The 19776-nt window shown below is 48.4% G+C and overlaps 1 protein-coding gene and 1 pseudogene across 1 annotated transcript; both read right to left on the bottom strand.

The window, feature by feature from the left end:
• Positions 1 to 1692: 1692 nt before the first annotated feature.
• LOC124501096 (syntaxin-7-like) lies at positions 1693 to 2608 on the bottom strand (annotated as a pseudogene).
• Positions 2609 to 5031: 2423 nt separating this feature from the next.
• ESYT1 (extended synaptotagmin 1) lies at positions 5032 to 19518 on the bottom strand. The gene is made up of 31 exons (XM_047065053.1): positions 19059 to 19518; positions 17333 to 17374; positions 17020 to 17154; positions 16829 to 16902; positions 16635 to 16707; positions 16386 to 16475; positions 16154 to 16209; positions 15598 to 15721; positions 15333 to 15509; positions 15123 to 15205; positions 14768 to 14816; positions 14551 to 14637; positions 14356 to 14448; positions 14054 to 14125; positions 13754 to 13840; positions 11923 to 12072; positions 11452 to 11607; positions 11151 to 11327; positions 10896 to 10978; positions 10721 to 10769; positions 10522 to 10611; positions 10312 to 10407; positions 9959 to 10030; positions 9780 to 9866; positions 7209 to 7349; positions 6942 to 7096; positions 6737 to 6835; positions 6527 to 6658; positions 6347 to 6452; positions 6065 to 6114; positions 5032 to 5873 (listed from the first exon to the last, which is right to left on the bottom strand). The coding sequence occupies exons 1-31, from the start codon at positions 19446 to 19448 to the stop codon at positions 5834 to 5836; spliced, it is 3315 nt and encodes a 1104-aa protein (XP_046921009.1). The 5' UTR covers positions 19449 to 19518; the 3' UTR covers positions 5032 to 5833.
• Between the last annotated feature and the right edge of the window lie 258 nt (positions 19519 to 19776).

Raw genomic sequence — 19776 nt, 5'->3', positions numbered from 1 at the left:
TAATATTTTATTTGTTCCCATTTGGAGTCTCATAGCTTGCCATGTAAAACACTGACTTCACTATCAAACTGCTATATAAGAACATTGTTATAAAATACAAACTATAAACTAAGACAATCTTCTTTACAGTATTCAGATTAGTGCATCAAAAACAACATTGATTTAAAAAGGCAAGTGGTGGGGCACCTGGGTGGCTCAGTCGGTTAAGCGTCCGACTTCGGCTCAGGTCATGATCTCACGGTTCGTGAGTTCGAGCCCTGCGTCGGGCTCTGTGCTGACAGCTCAGAGCCTGGAGCCTGTTTCAGATTCTGTGTCTCCCTCTCTCTCTGCCCCTCCCCCATTCATGCTCTGTCTCTCTCTGTCTCAAAAATAAATAAACGTTAATAAAAAAAAAAGGCAAGTGGTTAATTGGCAAACATCCACATTGTTTTCTAATGAAGGATGGTACAAAATGGTATGCAGGGTAAACATTAAATTTTAAGTGTTAGTGCTCAAAAACAATAATTCTGGGGGGGCGCCTGGGTGGCTCGGTCGGTTAAGCATCCAACTTCGGCTCAGGTCATGATCTCACGGTTCGTGAGTTCGAGCCCCACGTCGGGCTCTGTGCTGACAGCTCAGAGCCTGGAGCCTGTTTCAGATTCTGTGTCTCCCTCTCTCTCTGCCCCTCCCCTGTTCATGCTCTGTCTCTCTCTGTCTCAAAAATAAATAAATGTTAAAAAAAATTAAAAAAAAAACACAAAAATTCTGGGAAAGTTGCTCCCCAAAAGTAATTCTGACCCAAGGATACACATGTAGCCATAATTCTGAAGGATTTCAGGGAAGGTAATTAATTTTCCATTCTAATAGCTGTGAAAGTACACAGCAGAATAACAAGTTGGATCTCCAGATTTCTAACATAGTATGAACTGATTTTTCATACTCTTCCTCCAAATTACATTAAACATTTATAGTGACTACACATACCCCAGTAAACATCAGACTTAAACAGGCCCTATGCAAAAACAATTATCCTTAGTGTTTTACTAGGCAATCTACAGCAAATGCTTAGTGTATATACATCAGGAGGATGAGATATTCTAGGAAATTACTCACTGATTTCATTTAGACTGAACAAGGGTCTTAAGAGAAAACCAACAATAAAAGTTAAATAGATAATTTGTGCTGTTATGAACCAGAAAACGAAACAAAACACCACAAACAGGTGGGTTAACTTTAAGTTATTGAGAATATTTCCTCTGCTGGCCCATATCAAAATTAAATTTGAGATTTTTTATTGAAGTCACACAAATCTGGGTGCATGTCACTCTGTGACAGAGACAGATGCACACAGAACACACACACACACACACACACACACACACACACACACCTTTAAATTTACTGATTCCAAAAGCTAAGTCACCAGGGCAAATAAATTATAAATGAAAAGCATATACATTGTGGACAAAACCTCAGAGTTACTAGATTGAAAAGCACGGAAGTTATGCCAGCAGTGATACCGAGAAAAACTTTCAGTATTAGAAAATATCAGATTGAATCCAAAAGAAACTTCCCCCTGCCAAATAAAAATAACAAAGTATGGGAGCCATCCTTTATGCAGTAGCTTTAAAATAATAATAGTAATAAACCATGATTAAAGGAAATTTCGTACATAATTTGAGAATGTAGTGCAACATTGTGCTCCTTTATAATTCAGCCTTTCATTCTCCATACGATGAGACCGAGAATTACAAATCAGATGACAATGATAAAAATGATGACGGGTTTTTCTGGATTTGTGCTGATATTCTGCTGCTCTTGACAGCTGCTGGTTTGCTTGCTGAACGTGCACCTCCGCGTTTTCCACGTTGGCTTCTATGCTATTACATCTCCTTGCTCGTGAATCATCATTCCCAAATCTTTAAATATTTCATTAATATCCATAATATCAGCTTCAAGTTGCCTAATAGAAGATTCTCTCTCATGAATAAGGCAGAGGTCATCCTCTGTAATATTTTCATTCTGCACCTGCACCTGAGGTTGAGCTTGCTTTCCCAGGATACAAGATTCCTTTCCTTTGAGCTGTCCTCAGGAAAACCACCAGGTACTCTAGAACTGGCTCTTACTCGAGCAACAAACTCTTTCTCTTTCTCAGCAGCTTCCCTCTGGACCTTTTGAAAGTTTGTCAGTGATGTCGTGAATTGAGCCACTAAGCGATCCTTCTGTATTTTCCTTTGATGCTGTTCGCTGGGGGTGGTGGGCAGGGATCCAAACTCTTTAATGTACTTACCGGTCTCTTTGGCAAGTTGGGTAGTATACTGCTGCTTCTGTTGCAACATTGTGTGATCTTCTGGATATTGGAAGAGATACACTGGGCCAGTAGGGCAGGGTCACCACCAACACCCGGAGTGTAAGACATAGCTGATTTGCTTATTCACTAATTTCATCAGATGTCACCTAAGCAGTCACCCCAACCTCCTCGGCTTCCTCCTCCTCCGCTGGCCCCAGGCACCCACCGGCTCCAGAGCCCCCAGCTAGATTCTCAGCTGATAGGTATCTTTTTGAGATAATCATTTGATTTCCTTTAGATATATACCCAGAAGTGAAATTGTTGGATCACATGGCAGTTCTGTTTTTAATTTTTTGAGGATCCTCCATTGCTGTTTTCCCTAGTGGTTGCACCAATTTATATTCTACCAACAGTATACAAGGGTTCCCTCTTCTCACCAACACTTAATTACCTCTGTCTTTTTGATAATAACCATTCCAACAGGTGTAAGGTGATTGTGGTTTAGATTTGCATTTCCCTGGTGATTAGTGATCTTGAACATCTTTTCAGATACTTGTTGGCCATCTGTATGTCATCTTTGGAAAAATGTCTTTTCAGAGCTGCCCATTTTTTAATTGGATTTGTTTGGTTTTTTGTTTGGTTTGGTTTTTTTGCTATGGAGTTTTGTAAAAGTTTTTTTTTTTTTATATATTTTGATATTAACCCCTTATCAGGTATACGAATTTGCAAATACTTTTGCCATTCAGTAGTTTACCTTTTCATTTTGTTGGTTTCTTTTGCTTTGCAGGAGCTTTTAAGTTTGATGTAGATGATTATTTTTGCTTTTGTTGCCTTTGCTTTTGGGTGTCATATTCAAAAACAACGTTGCCAAGATCTATGTCAAGTTGCTTATCGCTTATATTTTTTTCTAGTTTTTATGATTTCAGGTCTTATATCTAAGTGTTTGATCCATTAAAAAAAATTTTTTTTTTTTTTTTTGAGAGCACGGGCGGGGGAGGGACAGAGAGGGAGAGAATCCCAAGCAGGCTCTGCAGTCAGCATAGAGCCTGATGCGGGCCTTGAACTCATGAACTGTGAAATCATGACAAATCAAGAGCCAACTGAGCCACACAGGTGCCCCGGAGAGAATCTTAAGCAGCCTCCACGCTCAGCGAGGATCCCAAAGTGGCGCTCAGTCCCATGACCGTGGAATCATGACCTGACCTGAAATCAAGAGTCAAGGGGCACCTGGATGACTCAGTAGGTTAAGCGTCCCACTCTCGATTTTGGCTCAGGTCACGATCTCACAGTTTGTGAGATTGAGCCCTACATCGGGCTCTGTGCTGACAGTGTGGAACCTGCTTGGAATTCTCTCTCTCCCTCACTCTGCCCCTACAGAGGTGTATTTGCTATCTCTTCCTCAAAATAAATAAAAATAAACTTAAAAAAATCACTCAACCGACTGAGCCATCCAGGCACCCTTAGGCCACTTTAAAGAAATACCTATATTAGTATCTTTCACTAACCAAAAGAATTACAAAGGGGGGCGCCTGGGTGGCGCAGTCGGTTAAGCGTCCGACTTCAGCCAGGTCACGATCTCGCGGTCCGTGAGTTCGAGCCCCGCGTCGGGCTCTGGGCTGATGGCTCAGAGCCTGGAGCCTGTTTCCGATTCTGTGTCTCCCTCTCTCTCTGCCCCTCCCCCGTTCATGCTCTGTCTCTCTCTGTCCCAAAAATAAATAAACGTTGAAAAAAAAATTTTTTTTTAAAAAAAAAAAAAAAAAAAAAGAATTACAAAGGGGATTTTTGCTTTTATGAAAAAGTGAAAAGCAAAAATCGTGTTCAGCTTTTGTTTTGCAGTGAGCCATTATAGGGGGAGCGGGCATCCCAAGCAGGGAGAACCAAGCTTTTTCCCTGGGAACTGTACTCAGCATCAAATGGCCATAGCTTTGAACTATAAGCGTCTGTGCATTATTTCAATTTATTTTGTGCATCTGTTTGCAAGATGTGCCCTCAAGGGTCAGAGAAGCCTAGAAGAGAGTATTTTTGGGGTCTGGGAATTCTCAAAGAATTTCTCCATATAAATTAATGGGAATTAATTTTTCACTTTACATTATTTCAGATTAGGAAAGGTTTCACAGGAATGTTCTACCTTCAGATAGCAGAGGAAACCTGTGTGTGTGGGTTTATTTCTGGGCTCTCTGTTGTGTTGACCTGTTTTTTATGCCAATACCTTACTGTTTTCGTTACTGTATCTTTACAATATACTTTGAGATCAAGGAGTATGGTGCCTCTAGCTTTGTTCTTCCTTCTCAAGATTGCTTTGGCTGTTCGGGGACTTTTGTGGTTCCATACAGATTTTAGGATTATTTCTGTGAAAGATGCCATTGGATTTTTGATAGGGATTGCACTGACTTTATATTGTTTTGGGTAGTGTGGACATTTTAACAATACTTCCACTCCATGAACATAGAATGTCTTTTATCTATCTTTAGTTCCTTTCCTAAAGTGTTATAGTTTTCAGTGTACAGGTCTTTCACTTCCTTGGTTAAATTTATTTTTGGGTCTTTCACTCTTTGAAACCACTGTAAATGGGATTGTTTTAATGTACCTGATTAGAAATGCAACAGATTTTTGTATGCTGATTTTGTATCCTACAACTTTACTGAATTTTGAGTTCTAAGTTTTTTGGTGGTCTTTAAGGTTTCCTAAATAGAATGTCATGTCATCTGCAAATAGTGACAGAAGCTGGATTCCCTGTCCTTAAGGAAAAGAGCCACAGCTGGTTTGAGTATAATGTTTAATGTAAGATACAGTGGATTGGCAGAGTTGGTGCAAAACCAAGAGATTCAGTTCTCGTCAGTGAGTTAACAGCCTAGGCACCTGGGCAAAACATTGGCTCTGCTGGCCCGAGTCCTCCGAGTTCCTCTGCACAGCACCAGCTAGAGGTTCCAAGATTGATATCCACTACTTGAAGGCTTGGATAGGATCTAAGTGTTCTCATTCCCAAAGTGAGTGAAGAGACTGCCCTAGTCATCACAGCAGGTGTAATTTGCAGGACAGACTTGAGGAAAAGTGGGGACAGAACCGGCCCTGTGGGCCTGGGTTGCTGTACATTTACTACATGCAATAGTCCAAGAGACTCTTGACTTGAGTGTTTAGCCTGTCCACCTTCCCACCTATGTGTTTACCCTCCCTGACTGTTCATGGTGGGGAAGAAGGTGAGCATCCAATTAAAGAAAAAAAGGTCTTTCCAAAAGCTATATTTGGCATAAGCTGATGCCACTGCAGGTGCTGCCAGTGGCCAGGCACAGGTACAGAAGGCCCTGAGGAGTTGGGAGGGAAGGAGAAGAATGTGCAGGCAGAGCAGGAAATAGCCAGCTCAGGTCTCTGCCTGAGGCCATGCAGTAAAGGGTAACCTGTGGTCCTCCTCTTTGGTCAGGCAAACGCCCTGGCATGGGCCTGGGAGGTGAGAGGGTGAGGGGCACAGGCTCTGCCCTTGGGCCCTAGCTGTAGGCTCATCACATTGAGGTGATGCAGCAAGAGGCAAGGCAAGGAGACAGTAGTCAGGCTGGTAATCCTTGGCTCCTAGGAACTGCCCTTGTCCTTGTCATCCATGAGGTCATACCTGTGGGAACACGCAGAGGAAGCTCAGGTAGAAAGGTGACCTGTGTCCTCTTATAAATGAAACATGACCCAAGCGCTCCTATACTTCAGCGAATCAACAGTTCCCACCTCAGAATGCATTCTTTTCTCCCTTCCTATGATTGGGATTTCTCTTAAATATCCAGGCCCATTCCCCACCTATCCGATACTCACCATTGGGCTGCTCCCTGGGAAAGGTCTATCTCTGCAAGGTCCAGCTGCACCTGTGTGGATGATGGTAGGAGCAAGGTGTTATTTTGACATCTCCAAAGACCACATCCCATCATCACATATTCCTGGTCCAAACCAGTGCAGTGTGGCGGTCTGGTACTATGCAGACCACCTGTATAGTACTGTCACCTTCAGTGCTTCCTTCCTAAGTCCCTGAGGGGCTATAGCCTCATTACCAGCAGCTTCTAAGTCTTACCTTTGCCTTGCTTGTCCTCACCCTCTTACCTTCCCCAGCAGCTCACGCTCTCTTGACATGAAGGAGGAATTAGACTTCACAGAGACATCCAGCTTTCGCCGCAAGGCCTCATCCAGGGGCAGTTCCCACTCAAACCTGGGGAGGGACTGGGTCTTAGGGGCAGGGGTTCCTTCCCAAGCCTGCCATCTCCCCCTGAATGCCTGACTGACCGCTCACTGAATTCGGGATTTAGGGTCCTCTTCTTCTGTGAGGTCTTCCTCTTGGTGCCCCGGTTCTTGTCTGGCAGTAGCAACAGTGACACGTAGGGGTCCGGGGGATCCCGTCCATTTTGTCGAAGGGCCCTGCAACAGGGAGATGAAGGTAGAAGGCAGTCCAAGGTGGGGGGAGGGAGGGTGGGAACCCGGAGCATAGGGTCTCACCGGCAACTGTGCACGATGCTGACCAGCTTCCGTTCTTCACTGTAATACCAGACCGTCAGTTTCACCTGGCCCAGGGGCCCTGCTGGAGCCTCAACGGGACTATGGAGAGATGGAGATAGTGCTGGAAGAAGGTAGTACTTCGGGAGCCTGTGGATTACCCTTTGTATTCCTGACTGCACCCCATCTATCTGTCCAAAGCCCTTACCTGTCACCATGTGTTAAGCGCTGCCGGAGCTCTGGGGCTGAGGAAGTGATATGAGGCAGCCCCCCCCAGAGCTCTGGTTCTTCACTCAGAGATGAGGAGCTGTGGCTGTAGCTGTGGCTGTGCGCTTCCACTCCTGAGTGCTGGGACACCAGGATCTAGGTAGGCAAGAAGGCCGTGAGCAGGGCAGACTCGAGCTCAACTCCCTTGCTATGAGGGCGTGGCCCTTGGTTTCCATCCTCCCTTGGCCCGTCATCTCCTGGCACTCACCCCCAGCTGTGCTCTCAGCAGCACCTGCCCTTGTCCGTTGTTAAGTGTAAACCAACGGTCCAAGCAGAGCTGGTCAGTCACAAGTAGCTCCGAGAGGGGCAGGGAAAGTGAGCCCAGTGCACCAGTCCCCTCGCCCCGAACCTGTGGAGTCAAGAGGTCAATGATTTAACCCTGGTGTTCTAGTTCCAAACGCTTGGACACTTGGGTGGTTTCGGAGAGAGACTCCCCTTTGTGACAGAGAAGCCATGTTGCTGGTCCCGCTTCCCTTCCTTTCCTAACCAGAGTGGACCATGCTATCTGTACCTCCCGGGCATTCACAAATTATGCCCAAGGGCTATAATAGCTGCATAGGTGGAGAAAAAGAACAGTAAAAATGGAATTAAATGTTTCCTGCCCTTCCAACCCCATTTCCTTATTCCTAAGTAACTACCTGTAAACCCTTTCTGTTTTCTTAGTTCTAGCATAATTCTAGCTAATATGCCTATATATCACTTTATTGTGATTTGTCAGCTTTGGTGTCTACTGACCTGCAATGCAAGGTCAAGAATTGAGCTCATTTGCATCTCTTCTCTATCTTTGCTTGTGTTGTTGATAGTTCCATTAAGTTCTATTGGTTTCTGTTCGTATAACTCTCTACTTATTGTTTTATCAACTTTAGAAAGTATCTGACTCTTCACACTTCAGAAGGGGAAGGGCACCCCTATATTACCTCCCTCTCCCCACTCCCATACCTCTTTACTTTTGCTCACCCTTCACTCTTCATGCCATTGAAGTTGCTCCAATAATCAGTGACCTCCTTTTCAAAGTCAATCAATAGTTTTTAGTCATCTAATTTTTTATTATATTTATTTTAATTTATTTTGAGAGAGAGAGAGTGCGGGAATGCACACAAGCACGTGAGTTGGTGGGGCGGGGGGTGCAGAGGAAGAGAGAGAATCCCACGCAGGCTCTGTGCTGTCAGTATAGAGCCTGATGTGGGGCTCGAACCCATAAAACATGATATCATGACCTGAGCCGAAACCAAGACTGAGCCACCCAGGTGCCCCTAATTTTGTTTTTTAGTAACATTTGGCTACTTCTTATCTTTTCATACATTCTTCTTTTGATTTCCTTAACCCTTTCTTTCCTGGTGAGCACCCCACTGCCCTGGCCACACTGCAGGCCCTTTGAAGGGCGCTTCTTCCTCTGCCTGCCCTTTCACTGCTGCCATGCTCAATGTGTCCATCCTTGGTCTTCTTTTCACCCTACATCCCTAAGAATGCTCCTCATACCCACGGCTACAGTTGCTACACGGTGCTTATTCATGATGTTCAAACAAGAGGGAGAGGGAGGAACACCATAGTGGGCCATAGATGTGCCTTCTGGATGGCTCTTTCCCCTTGCATGGTCTCAGAGATCTCAAATTCAAAAACTTCTGCTTTGGTGGTGCCCGGGTGACTCAGTCAGTTAAGCGTCAGACTCTTGATTTAGGCTCAGGTCATGATCTCAGGGTTTGTGGGATCAAACCCCCTGTTGGGCTCTGCACTGACAGCATGGAGCCTGCTTGGTATTCTCTTCTCTCCCTCTCTCTCTGTCCCCTGCCCCCCCACTCTCTCTCAAAAATAAATAAACATTTTCAAAAAACTCTTAAACTCCTGCTTTGGGCGTTCCCTGTGTTGGCAATGGCACCCTTCTCTGTCCAGCTACCCCATGCTAAGAACCCAGGAGTTAGCATCTCGACTGTTCCTTGTTCCATCTCCCCCCATGTCAAATTAACCACCACCAAATACCATCCAAGCTTGGTCATTTCTTGTTTATTATTCTAATAGACTGTTAACTGATTTCCCTGCCTCCAGCATCATCTTCCTTTAGTCCATTCTTTATCCTGCTATCAGCATGATCTCTGTAAAGTGCAAATCTGTGTGTGTCACCCCTCACTCACTCACTCATTTATTTATATGTTTAATTTTGATAGAGTGCACGAGTGGGGCAGGGGCAGAGAGCGAGGGGGACAGAGGATCTGAAGTGGGCTCTGAGCTGTCAGCAGCAAGCCCGATGTGGGGCTGGAACTCACAAACCATTGTGAGATAATGACCTGAGCCGAAGTTAGATGCTCAGCCATCCAGGCTGCCCCACCCCTCCCCTCCCCTCCCTCCCTCAACTGTTTCCCTGTGCCTTTAGATAAATCCAGATTCTTAGCATAATATTCAAGAGCCCCTGTGATCTTGCTTCTGTCTGCCTCTCTGATCTATAATTTGCCTTCTTTCTGCTCTTTCTCTTCTCAGCCTGAAGACTTTTCCTTCTCTTCTTGGTCAGAGTTTGTTTGCCCTTAAGCTCAGAGGTCGTCTAAGGATGCCTCTCTTATTGCCTTTACCTTTTCCCCTAGTCTGACATGAAAGCCCTCCTTTTTTCCCCACAGTGCCTTTTCGTCAGCAGTTGTCAGTCTGGAAGTTTTCCGTGGTTATTTTTCTTCCAAAAGAGAGCGTGAGCTCCATAAAGATAAGAACTAGATCTTTTATCTCTGAACGCCCTGCGCCTGGTTCAGTGCCCAGCCCGTGATGGCAGAACGTTCACAGAATGAATTTATAGTACCTGCAACTCCAGGCTCTCAGTGTTTGGTTTCCTGATGAGAAAGGAGGCACTCTCATCCCAGACAGGGGCTGAAGTTTGGGAAATAGTCTGGTGGAGATGAAGGGTTACGGTCAGTGGTTGGAACTCTCTCCTCTGCATCTCTCATCCCTCCCAGACAGCCCTGTGGCATTTTCTAATACCTTCGTCTTGTGAGAAGTATCTCCCACAGTGAGAGTAGCGTAAGGACTGGGAGGCTTGGTACCTTTTCGGAGCTAAGAGACAGAATATTGTGTTAAATACGGTCTTAAATTTAGATTCGTTAGGCAGATCCCCTGCTCCCCTCACAAATTCCATCCACAGCCAGTGACCAGGTCCCCATTATTACTTGACAGCCACCACCCTCCTGGCCTCAAACAGACCATTCTTCCCACCCCAGCGCCACCCTGGGAAAGAGGAATTTGGAATTTACTATTCCAAATACACCAGGGGCATCCAAACCTGAGGGAGGCGGAGCAAGGGCCAGGGAGCTATGGGGCGGGGGAGCAGATCTCACCGGCAGGTCCTCCGCCCGCTCCAGATAAACGGACAGCAGGGCCGCTGCCAGTTCTGCACTCTTCTGCGTCTGGATCAAACTGTTCACCTGCAGCACCTGTGGGAAGACACACTCGGCTTGGGGAGTGATGACTGACATACTGGGGCCTGGCATACACCTCGGAAGCTGACACAAGAGTTCGCCTTGACCCATCTGGAGTCCATTCCCTACCTCCTCTAACTCCGTAGCAGTGGGCCGGGGGGTCAGACGCTCCAGACGCAAGTGCAGGCGGCCAGATGGCACGTCCTCCAGAGTCAGCCACTGAGGAAGTAGGCAGGGTTAAGGCTTGAGGATGTGGGGACAGAGGGACTAGAAGAGTGAGACATGGGTCAAGATCAGGAAGGATTATTGATTCTAATTTCTTGCTCACCTCATCAAGGAAGCCAGTGTTTAGGACTGCAGTGAGACTCACTTTACTCCTGTAGAGGAGAAAGATTTAAACAAGAGGCCAACGGTCAGAGCCATGACTCTGTCTCCCCAGAGCCAGACTTCCGTGGCCTACAGAGGCCCAGCCTGTCTTCGCCGTCAGACTCCCATCCTCTCACCTGCCCAGAAAGTCATCCTTGTCCAGGTCCTTGTCAAAAACTTCAATGTCTAGCTCTTGGCCTGGAATTGATGTGACAATCACCTAGTGGGAGAGAATAGTGCAAAGGGGATTCTTTCCTTTTTTCTCCCAAATGACTAGGAACCTCCCCCTCAATCACCTGAACCCCGGAAGGCTTTCTGATCCTGGGGCTCTCTCAGAGCTAGAGGGAAGAAGGGGAAGGGACTCAGAGGAGTCCCAACTGCTCAATTCTGACCTCAAAAACCTCATTCCAGCGGGGATTGAGATCTTCCCGAACAACACGGCTCCGGAAGCTTCGTCCTGCCAGCTTTAGTTTCACATAGGGGTCTGACTTGCCCTTTACCAATCCCCCCAAGAAACGGTCTTTGGCAATCAGGTCCTGGGCCTCTAATACATGGATCCGAAGCACATTCTGCAAAAGGGACAGACAGAGGCACCAGATGGCTGTGAGAGATAAACCTGACAAAACCAGCCCTGAAAAACAGGCTTTGCACACTTAGGCAACCAACCCTAGTCCTTTCTAGATATAGACTCACCTCAGTCCCGAAGTGACTATCAGGAGTAGTATGACAAGGTCGAGGTGGGGCATCCACACTGCTGCCTGCCTGGGAGCTCTCACTGTCCGGGTCCCAAGCACCAGGTGTTCCAGGCACGGTGGGAAAGTGCACTTCTGATGAATCCAAGTACAAGATCTGGGAAGGGTAGTGTAGTTGTCAAATCAAAGAAGTGCAGCTGACCACCTGCAAGCAAGGTATGTGGGGGTGGGGGGGCAGAGCAGAGGCTCTGACCGAGAAAACAGGTTTCTGCTTTGGCTGAGCTCATCTCTAGAAGGTTCCCTCCACACTCTTCCTACTCACACACTATTTCTTCCCCAGTTAGGTCAACAAACACTTTGGTGTGCCTGATAGGTGCTTCCACACATATTAGAGGATTCCCTTTCCTTACTCTTAATACCAAGGAATCTACAAGGCCCTTCACCACCCTCAGTGCTTCCTCTGTCTCCATACCCTCATAACCAATTTCATGTAGAGCCTGGAGTTTGGGCCAGAGCTGCTGAGCTGGAACCACTGGTCCAAGGTGAGTTCAGGGGCAGTCAGCAGGCGACCCAGAGGCAGGGTCAGTGCCCCTAAAGTCAAGGCCCTGGAGTCATCCTTCACCTAGAGGCACAGGAAGAGGGGATGTAGTGAAAAGATTAGGAAAAAGACCTATTGGGGAAATTGTAACCTGCCACCAGCTTCATTTGCTCTGTGCCAATCACCTTTTGTCCCACTCTAGCCAACTTTTCTTAACAGTCCACCTACTCCATCGTTCCTTCTGCCTTTGCTCATCCTGTTCCCGTTATCTAAAAAGTTCTCATTCTCCTCCCCCTACCTATTTTTTAAAAATTTTTGTTACTTTTTTTTAGTTTACTCTATTTACTTATTTTGCCTCCCCTGCCTATTTAAATCCTGTTAATCACTCAGGGCCCACTTAAAATTCTTCACAAAATCTCTCTAGTTGCTCAAGCCTCCGTACCTTTCTTTGGCTATCCTTAGCCCTACATTATGGGTACTTTATTCCCATTAGTTAATATTTAATAATTTCTGGATGGTTTTATACATGTGTGTCTTGTCTGTGAAACTAGCCAGTAAATTTCATGAAGGCAGATACTGTTTCATCTTTTTTTCTGTGACCTTTAAGCTTCTAGATGTCTACATGGCTTCTCTGGCATGTTTAATTGTGATGTTTAACAGACATTCTTGCAGTTTAAGATGACACTTTTAAAATAAAATTCTCTCCTGGGGCACCTGGGTGACTCAGTCAGCTAAGCAACCAACTCTTGATTTCAGCTAAGGTCATGATATCACAGTCTGTGCGACGGAGCCCCAAGTCGGGCTCTGTGCTGACAGTGTGGAGCCTGCTTCGGATTCTCTCTCTCTGTCCCTTTCCAGCTCATGTAAGAGTACACACTCTCTTGCAAAATAAACATTAGAAAAATAAAACAAAATTCTAATCATGACTTGAGCCCTGCCACTTGATGGGAGAATCAACAGAACCTGTAAGATTTTTTTTTTTTTTTTTAAAGTAGGCTTCACACCCAGTCAGAACTCACAAGCCTGAGATCAAGACCTGTTGAGATCAAGAGCTGGATGCTTAACTGACTGAGCCAACCAGGTGCCCTAGAACCTGTAGAATCTTATTTGGAATTGACATTCTCTATTGTAATTTTGCTTCTGTTTATTTTCACATTTTCTTTTTTCACTGAAAAGGAAAGATGATGCTTAGTTTTAAATGTTAGAAGTGTACAAGTTGTTTTGTTACAATGAAACTAAATAAGGAAAAATATAATAAAAGGCTAAGTACTCAATATGTTCTTTTTTTTTTTTAATTTTTTTTTCAACGTTTTTTATTTATTTTTGGGACAGAGAGAGACAGAGCATGAACGGGGGAGGGGCAGAGAGAGAGGGAGACACAGAATCGGAAACAGGCTCCAGGCTCCGAGCCATCAGCCCAGAGCCCGACGCGGGGCTCGAACTCACGGACCGCGAGATCGTGACCTGGCTGATGTCGGACGCTTAACCGACTGCGCCACCCAGGCGCCCCAATATGTTCTTTTTTTAAAAATAATTTCACTGAGGCATAACTTGCCATAAAATCACTCATTTTAAGTATACAATTCTCAGTTATAAAGAATGATTCTAGAGAGATAGTTGGGGAAGAATGGAGTGCTTCAAGGAGGTGGAGAGTCTATGTAGATGGACTGAAATAGTGATCAAAAGGCAGATGGAAGAAGGGGATACAGACCTGGGAAGGCAGAATAGGGTATTCAGAAGGAGCTCAGTGGGGTGATCGTCTCACCTGCACATCAAGCTCCTGGCTTCGAGGGTCTTGCAGGAAAAACCGGAAGGCCTCTTCCCACACCGGGCAGTTGTTGCTGTAGACAGCCTGGAGACGCACAGGATGGGATTAAGGTTACGTGCTGCAGTACCCATTCCTGTTTCTCCAGAAAACCTTTGCCTTTACAGGCAGCCTAAAGGGGAGACTTCATCTCAAGAACAATCCTCCCCTACCCCACCAGGCACGCGCGCGCGCGCGCGCGCGCACACACACACACACACACACACACACCATCTCCCACAATGATATCCTGGCCCTCACCTTGCTCTCCTGGGTCATATCCTGAATTGAAAGTTGTACCATGGGATTGGGTTCCTTGTTCCCCTTCTTTAGCTGTGGGGGAAGAATTAGAAAGTCACCATCTTGGTGTTTTTGGTTTTGTCTCCGTGAGTGAAGTTGGGCTCTCATCAGAATCTTTTCCCTGAGGTGGCTCTGATCCCCTCCTTGGAACCCTTGTGTTACATGCTGCTGCTTCTGAAGCCCAGTTGGCAAGGGGCAAGACAGGGTATGGGAATGCTGCATCCAGGGTTTCCTGTTCAGCTGCCCTCAGAAGCCACACTCACAGGAAGATCCTGGGCCCGGTCCAGATAGACAACTAAGATGGCAGCTGATGGTGGCTCTGGTCGGGAGGAGACTCCTCGATTCCACTGCAGAACCTAGAGGGAAGGGGTCGGTAGTCAGACCCTTGCCCTCCAGTTCCCCATATTTCCAGTCATCTGTTTCTCCCCTGCCAGCTTCCTGTTTGCCAGGTTGGTTACCTGCTCCAGTTTTTCTGCAGATGGCAAAAGTGACAGCCATTCTAGCCTTAAGTGAACTTGGCCTTGCCCACCTTGTAGAGGAAACCACTGGAAGGATAGAAGAAAGTGACGTATAACAGAGATCAGATATTTACCCAACCTCTTCTCTACCAGTGTAGCAACTATTGTCAACCCAATGGGTGAGACCACCCTCCCTCTTCCTCTTGTCTCAACTTACATTATCCAGCACTCCAGCCTGCAATACCTTCCCTACATCCAGCTTCATCCTAGAGGGGGTGGGGAGGGGACAGTGAGAGGGGGAAAAAGGAGAATGTGTTGTAGTTAATAGCATGTCACTGGCCCTCCACTCACCCACCCAGAAATAAATGGCAAATCTCAGACTCCCTTCTTGTACTCAGCAGATATGTGTGTGTGTGTGTGTGTGTGTGAGAGAGAGAGAGAGAGAGAGAGGAGGAAGAGGGTGTTAAGAAGGAAAATGATACACAATTCCCAGGCCTGGAAAAAGATTATAATTGCTTCTGCAACCGTGGTAGCACTGGGGCTTTAGAATCCTAACACAGGCAGAGTCTTACCTGCCCAGAAAGTCATCTTTGTCTGGATCCTTATCAAACACCTCCACCTCAATCTCCTGCCCTGGGACCTCATGGACCATCACCTGAAGAACATTACAGCGTTAAGGGTCTCATGGGCTACACTGTGAGGATCATCCAATCAGGATCTTCTCTCACAGCCTCCCAGGGCCTCCCCCATTTGACACAATTCCCACTCCTCAGCTGTCCCACCTCGTAAGTCTCTCCCCACTGGGGGTTGAGGTCCTCATTGATGACCCGACTGCAGAATGTCTGGGTGCCCACTCGCACAAGTGCATAGGGGTCTGACTTGCCCTCGATCAGGCCCTTCACGTATTTGTCCTTGGAGCCCAGACCTCGGGCAGCCAGCAGGTGAATCCGAATAATGCCCTGGGCATAGGAATCAGATGGTAAGAAACTAAGGACCCAGCATGAGGTTCCTGAAAGAAGGATCTATCTGATGTTGGAGAGGCCATACCCTGGGAAGAGGGGAACGCAACTGCGCCACATCCTGAAGGTCAGGCACAAGGGGCACCAATAATCGGTTGGGCAACACAAGGAAGGCAGCAATGGAATCCATGATCATGGTGTCAGAGAGGGAGCTGGATGGGGGGGTAGAAAAGGAGCTGAACGTGGCCCCGAATTTTAATATCCACCCCCCAACCCCAGCTTTCTTTTCCACAACTGAGAGTGACCTAACACTAGAGGGACATCCTTTCTTCAAAATCCGTTTTTGCTACTCTTCCACCCTAATTCCCCACCTACTGCTCTGTCTCTTCACTGCTGTCCCAGCTCTTCTTTTTCTTTTTCCTCTTGCTGAGCTCTCTGCAGCCCTCTTCCTTCTCTATCCACAAGCATGCTCCCCCACAGGAGAAAAATAACAGCATGGAACTTTTCAGGGGTATCTGTTTTCTCTCTCCAGCTAGGATGATCAAGGCTCCTGGACGATATCAGCTGTATCTTTTACTGCTTGGTATCCCAAAAACCCCCAGCCCAGGGCTGGAACACTTAGGTGCTCAATAAATCCTTGATACCTGAGTCCTGGGATATCCAGCAGGTTGGTCATCCCTGTCCAGTTGATATCTAGGGTCTGGAAGGAAAGAGCAGGGAGATCAGCACAGAGCACAAGCTGGTATGGCCACACCCATCCAACAGTTGCCAGACCCCTCAGCCTTCCCTCCCGGATACCCCAGAGCTGGCCACTCTCTCCCTCCCAATCCTCTCTGTTTTCCCTGCTTCCCCATTCAGCTCAGTGTTTTCCCTTACCGGGCGTCGGATAAAGAACATCGACACAGCCCCCACAATAGGAAGGTTCCCGATGAGCGGCTCAAGAATCACCCGCAAGACACCATGTAGCTGGGGCAAAAAAAGAAGATCAAAGCATTTCTCTACAAAAGGACTTCTTTCCCTCCCAAACTTCCCCAGCTTTGGTTTTTCCAACTTTCCACTTCCCCACATCCAATGAAATTTAGGGCAAAGTCTCCCTATTATGGGTGCCCCTGACACATGCCCCACCTGCATGCCTTTGACGCCTGCTTTGCAGAAATATTTCTTCACTTCCACATCAATCTGCACATCACCTACATAGCTAGGGGTTGATAAGGAAGAGAACGAAGAGGGTTAGTACTAGGCTGAAATGGGGGGAGGGGAGTGAAGCAGAGTGATCAGGATCCTGCTGAAGGGGAAGCAAGAAGAGTGAGTGGTGTTACCTGATGTTCAAATCCAAGAGGATCTGTTCTTTGCTCTGGCCAGGGTGAACCTTGACTCCTAGGATGCGCAATGGCTGCAGAGAGATGAATTCTTGAGAGAGAGAAGAGGGAAACGGAGGAGTATCTTCTGGGCCACCCACCTTCCCTGGCTCATCTCCTCCATCCAGTTATTTTCCTTCCTACACACATACCTTTTCACCCAGTTCCACTCGTGTAAATGTAAATGTTTGCAGATGGGGGTTAGAGCCTCGAACAGCCGGGGCCACAGTTTCTGTCAGAAGCTTCTCCATGTACTGGCCCAGGAAAGGCCAGACCTGGGCCACAATCTGGAAGGAGAGGGAACCCGTCACAGGAGAGCCCAATCTTCCTTCTAAAGGCAAGTTCCTTCGGAATCCTCCTCGCAGAGAGCACTGGGGCCAGACCTGACGAGTGGCAGGGTCTGGCAAGAGAAACGAACCCCATTCCTTCCTCATGAAAAATAAAAATCAAGACCATCATGCTCACCTTGTTTAGCCACTCAGCCTTTTCCACATCTGGGAAGCTGACCTAGAGGTGGGGAAGGGAGAGGTAGGGATGAGCACAGCCTCCACCTGTGGTTTCCTACTAAGATGCTGGGTGGTGTGCCCACAGAGGAAAGGAAACCAAAGTGTGACAGGGCCTCCTCACACCCAGGGGTTGGCCGGGAGGTGCTAGGATGTTCAGAGGATTCACCCCTCCACGGGGTTTCCGGGCTCCGAGATCTCTCTGACAAGGGGCGCTGACGGGATGTGGGCCACACAAAGTTGCTCTGTGGATAGCTGGGGATGTGAAATGAAGACAGCTGCTGGAGCAGAGAGGGAGGGAGGAGAAGGGCAACATTCTTTCTGGAGGGGGAGGTCCTGACAAATCAGAGTTTAAGGAGGAAACCCTGGGATTAGAGAAGTCTTGGTTCCGTTTTGCAGCCTTCCCACTTCACCCTGGACTGGGGCTTCTTCTACACCAAGAAGGTGAAGAGGGAAGCGGCTCTTTGAGGGGCCAGAAGTGCTGGCCGTTTTTGTTTTTTTCTTCATCTTCTTTATTTCGTTAGTGTGCCTTTTATGGGAAAGAAGGACACCTGTGGTTTGTATTGGCGGAGGAGGAGGGACAGTCGCCTCAGGAAGAAGACTGCTTTTCCATGATGAGGAGTAGGAGGAATAGCCAGTTGCTGCCTGGGCTACAAGTCCCCTGGGACCATTTCTCCCCCTTTCCCCTCTCCAGCCCTGGGCCTGCGCAGCATGGCTGTATCTGTCTAGTGTCAACTTTGATTCCGCTCTTCTGCCATTCTCCCCGGTAGAACCGCACCTCCGCTGGGAGGGGCAGGAAGGCGGGGGCAGGGAGGGGCCGCGTAACGGGCTCTGCCCCGGAGAGGGCTGAGAGCAGGCAGGGGGGTGAGGGGGCGCAGAAATAGGGCCCGGGTCCCAACCGAGCAAGCGCAGCGCGCAGTCCGGAAAAGGGTGGGGCCGGCCAGGGGCGGTGAAGTGTGGGCAGCGGGCACTGCAGCAGTCAGTCGGACTACCCTCCCCCCTCCCCCGCACCCCCGCCCTGAGTCCCGCAGCCGCCGCCGCTGCGCTGCGGCCCAGCTGCCTGGGGCTGCAAGGCGAGGGTCGGGGGTCTGTCCGGGTGCCGTGGCTCCCCCGAGCAGTGCTCCCGGGGTCGAGTCCCGGCGGGTACCCGGAGATAAGAGCGGGAAAAGGGAGAACATTATGGCCTTAAATAGGCAAAAAAAAAAAAAAAAAAAAAAAAAAAAAAAAAGAAAAAAAGAAAAAAAAAAAAAAAAACGAAAGAAAAAAGTCTCAAGGAAGACTGGAGTGACGAGGGAACCCTCTGAGCCGCAGCGGGGATGTCCGGGAGCAGCAAGGCGCGAGTGGCACCAGAAGCGAGGAACGCTCAAGCGTCTTGGCTAGGAGGGAAAGCCACGGCTGCGACAGGCTCCCCAGCTGTTATAACTGCTCCTGCCCAAGCGCAGAGGAAGAAGTCCTGATTCTGTGGAAGGATCAGGATCTGGGCACGCGGAAAGGAGGGGGAAAGGGGGAAGAGTGGCTACCGGGTCCCAAGAGTGGCGTGTCCTAGCAGGCAGCCGGCTAGCGGGGCGAGAGGGGAGTCTCCCTCCCATGGTCCCAGGGTGGGGAGCTGACTTTAGGGACAGGGAGGGAGAGCCCTAGAGCCGAGGGGCTATGAGGGGGGCTATGCAGCACTGAGGGTGCTCGCTCACCCAGGCAGGTAGCTCTCGATGGCTCATATAAAGTGTTTTCGCCGTGAGCCGCTCCTCATCGTCCAGCAGCTGCCGCGCTGCCCGAAGGCTCCGTTCTTTCTCGTCGCGGACCCGGCGCCAGCCCAGGTAGAGGGCGAGGCCGAAGAGCACGAAACCCACGCTGAGTCCCACTGCCCCAGCCAGGTACACCGGCACGAGCACAAGCAGCCGCCGCCCGAATGAAGTCAGCAGCGCTAGGGCCTCACCCGCCGCGCCTGGGCCGGCAGGTTGGTTCCCAGAACTCAGGTCCCGCTTTGTGTGAGCAGCGGGGGGCTGGTCAGGGGGGTCGGAGGGAGCAGAGGGCTGATCCGCGGGGCTGGGGCTGGAGTCGTCTCCAGGAGAGCGCTCCATGTTGCCACCTCTGGGAGGACCCGCCCGACCCAGAGACTAGGAGAAGGTTGCTTAGCCTAGCGACCAGCTGCCCCCAACAAACCGTAACCCCTAGGCTGGGGGAGGGGAATTTAAGCCACGCCCCTTCTTTCTGAGGGCTTGGGTTGGCCGGCGCTGCATAGACCAAGGCGGAGTCAAAAGACAGAAACCCTGCCCCTCTTCCGCCGGGAGGCGCTAGGGTTCGGGAGAGGCAGGACCTCCCTGATTAGATCGAGTGTCAAGATGGGCAGTCTGGGATGGCGGGAAAAGGAGGAAAGAGGCTAAAAGAGCGGCACTTGATTGGTCAGAA

Source organism: Lynx rufus, unplaced genomic scaffold, assembly GCF_022079265.1.
Source record: "Lynx rufus isolate CCGP_SWC_20201006 ecotype Redwood Valley unplaced genomic scaffold, mLynRuf1.p SCAF_7, whole genome shotgun sequence".
Classification (NCBI taxonomy): domain Eukaryota; kingdom Metazoa; phylum Chordata; class Mammalia; order Carnivora; family Felidae; genus Lynx; species Lynx rufus.
The sequence above is the reverse complement of the archived record's forward strand: the minus strand, read 5'-3'. Positions and strand labels throughout refer to the sequence as shown.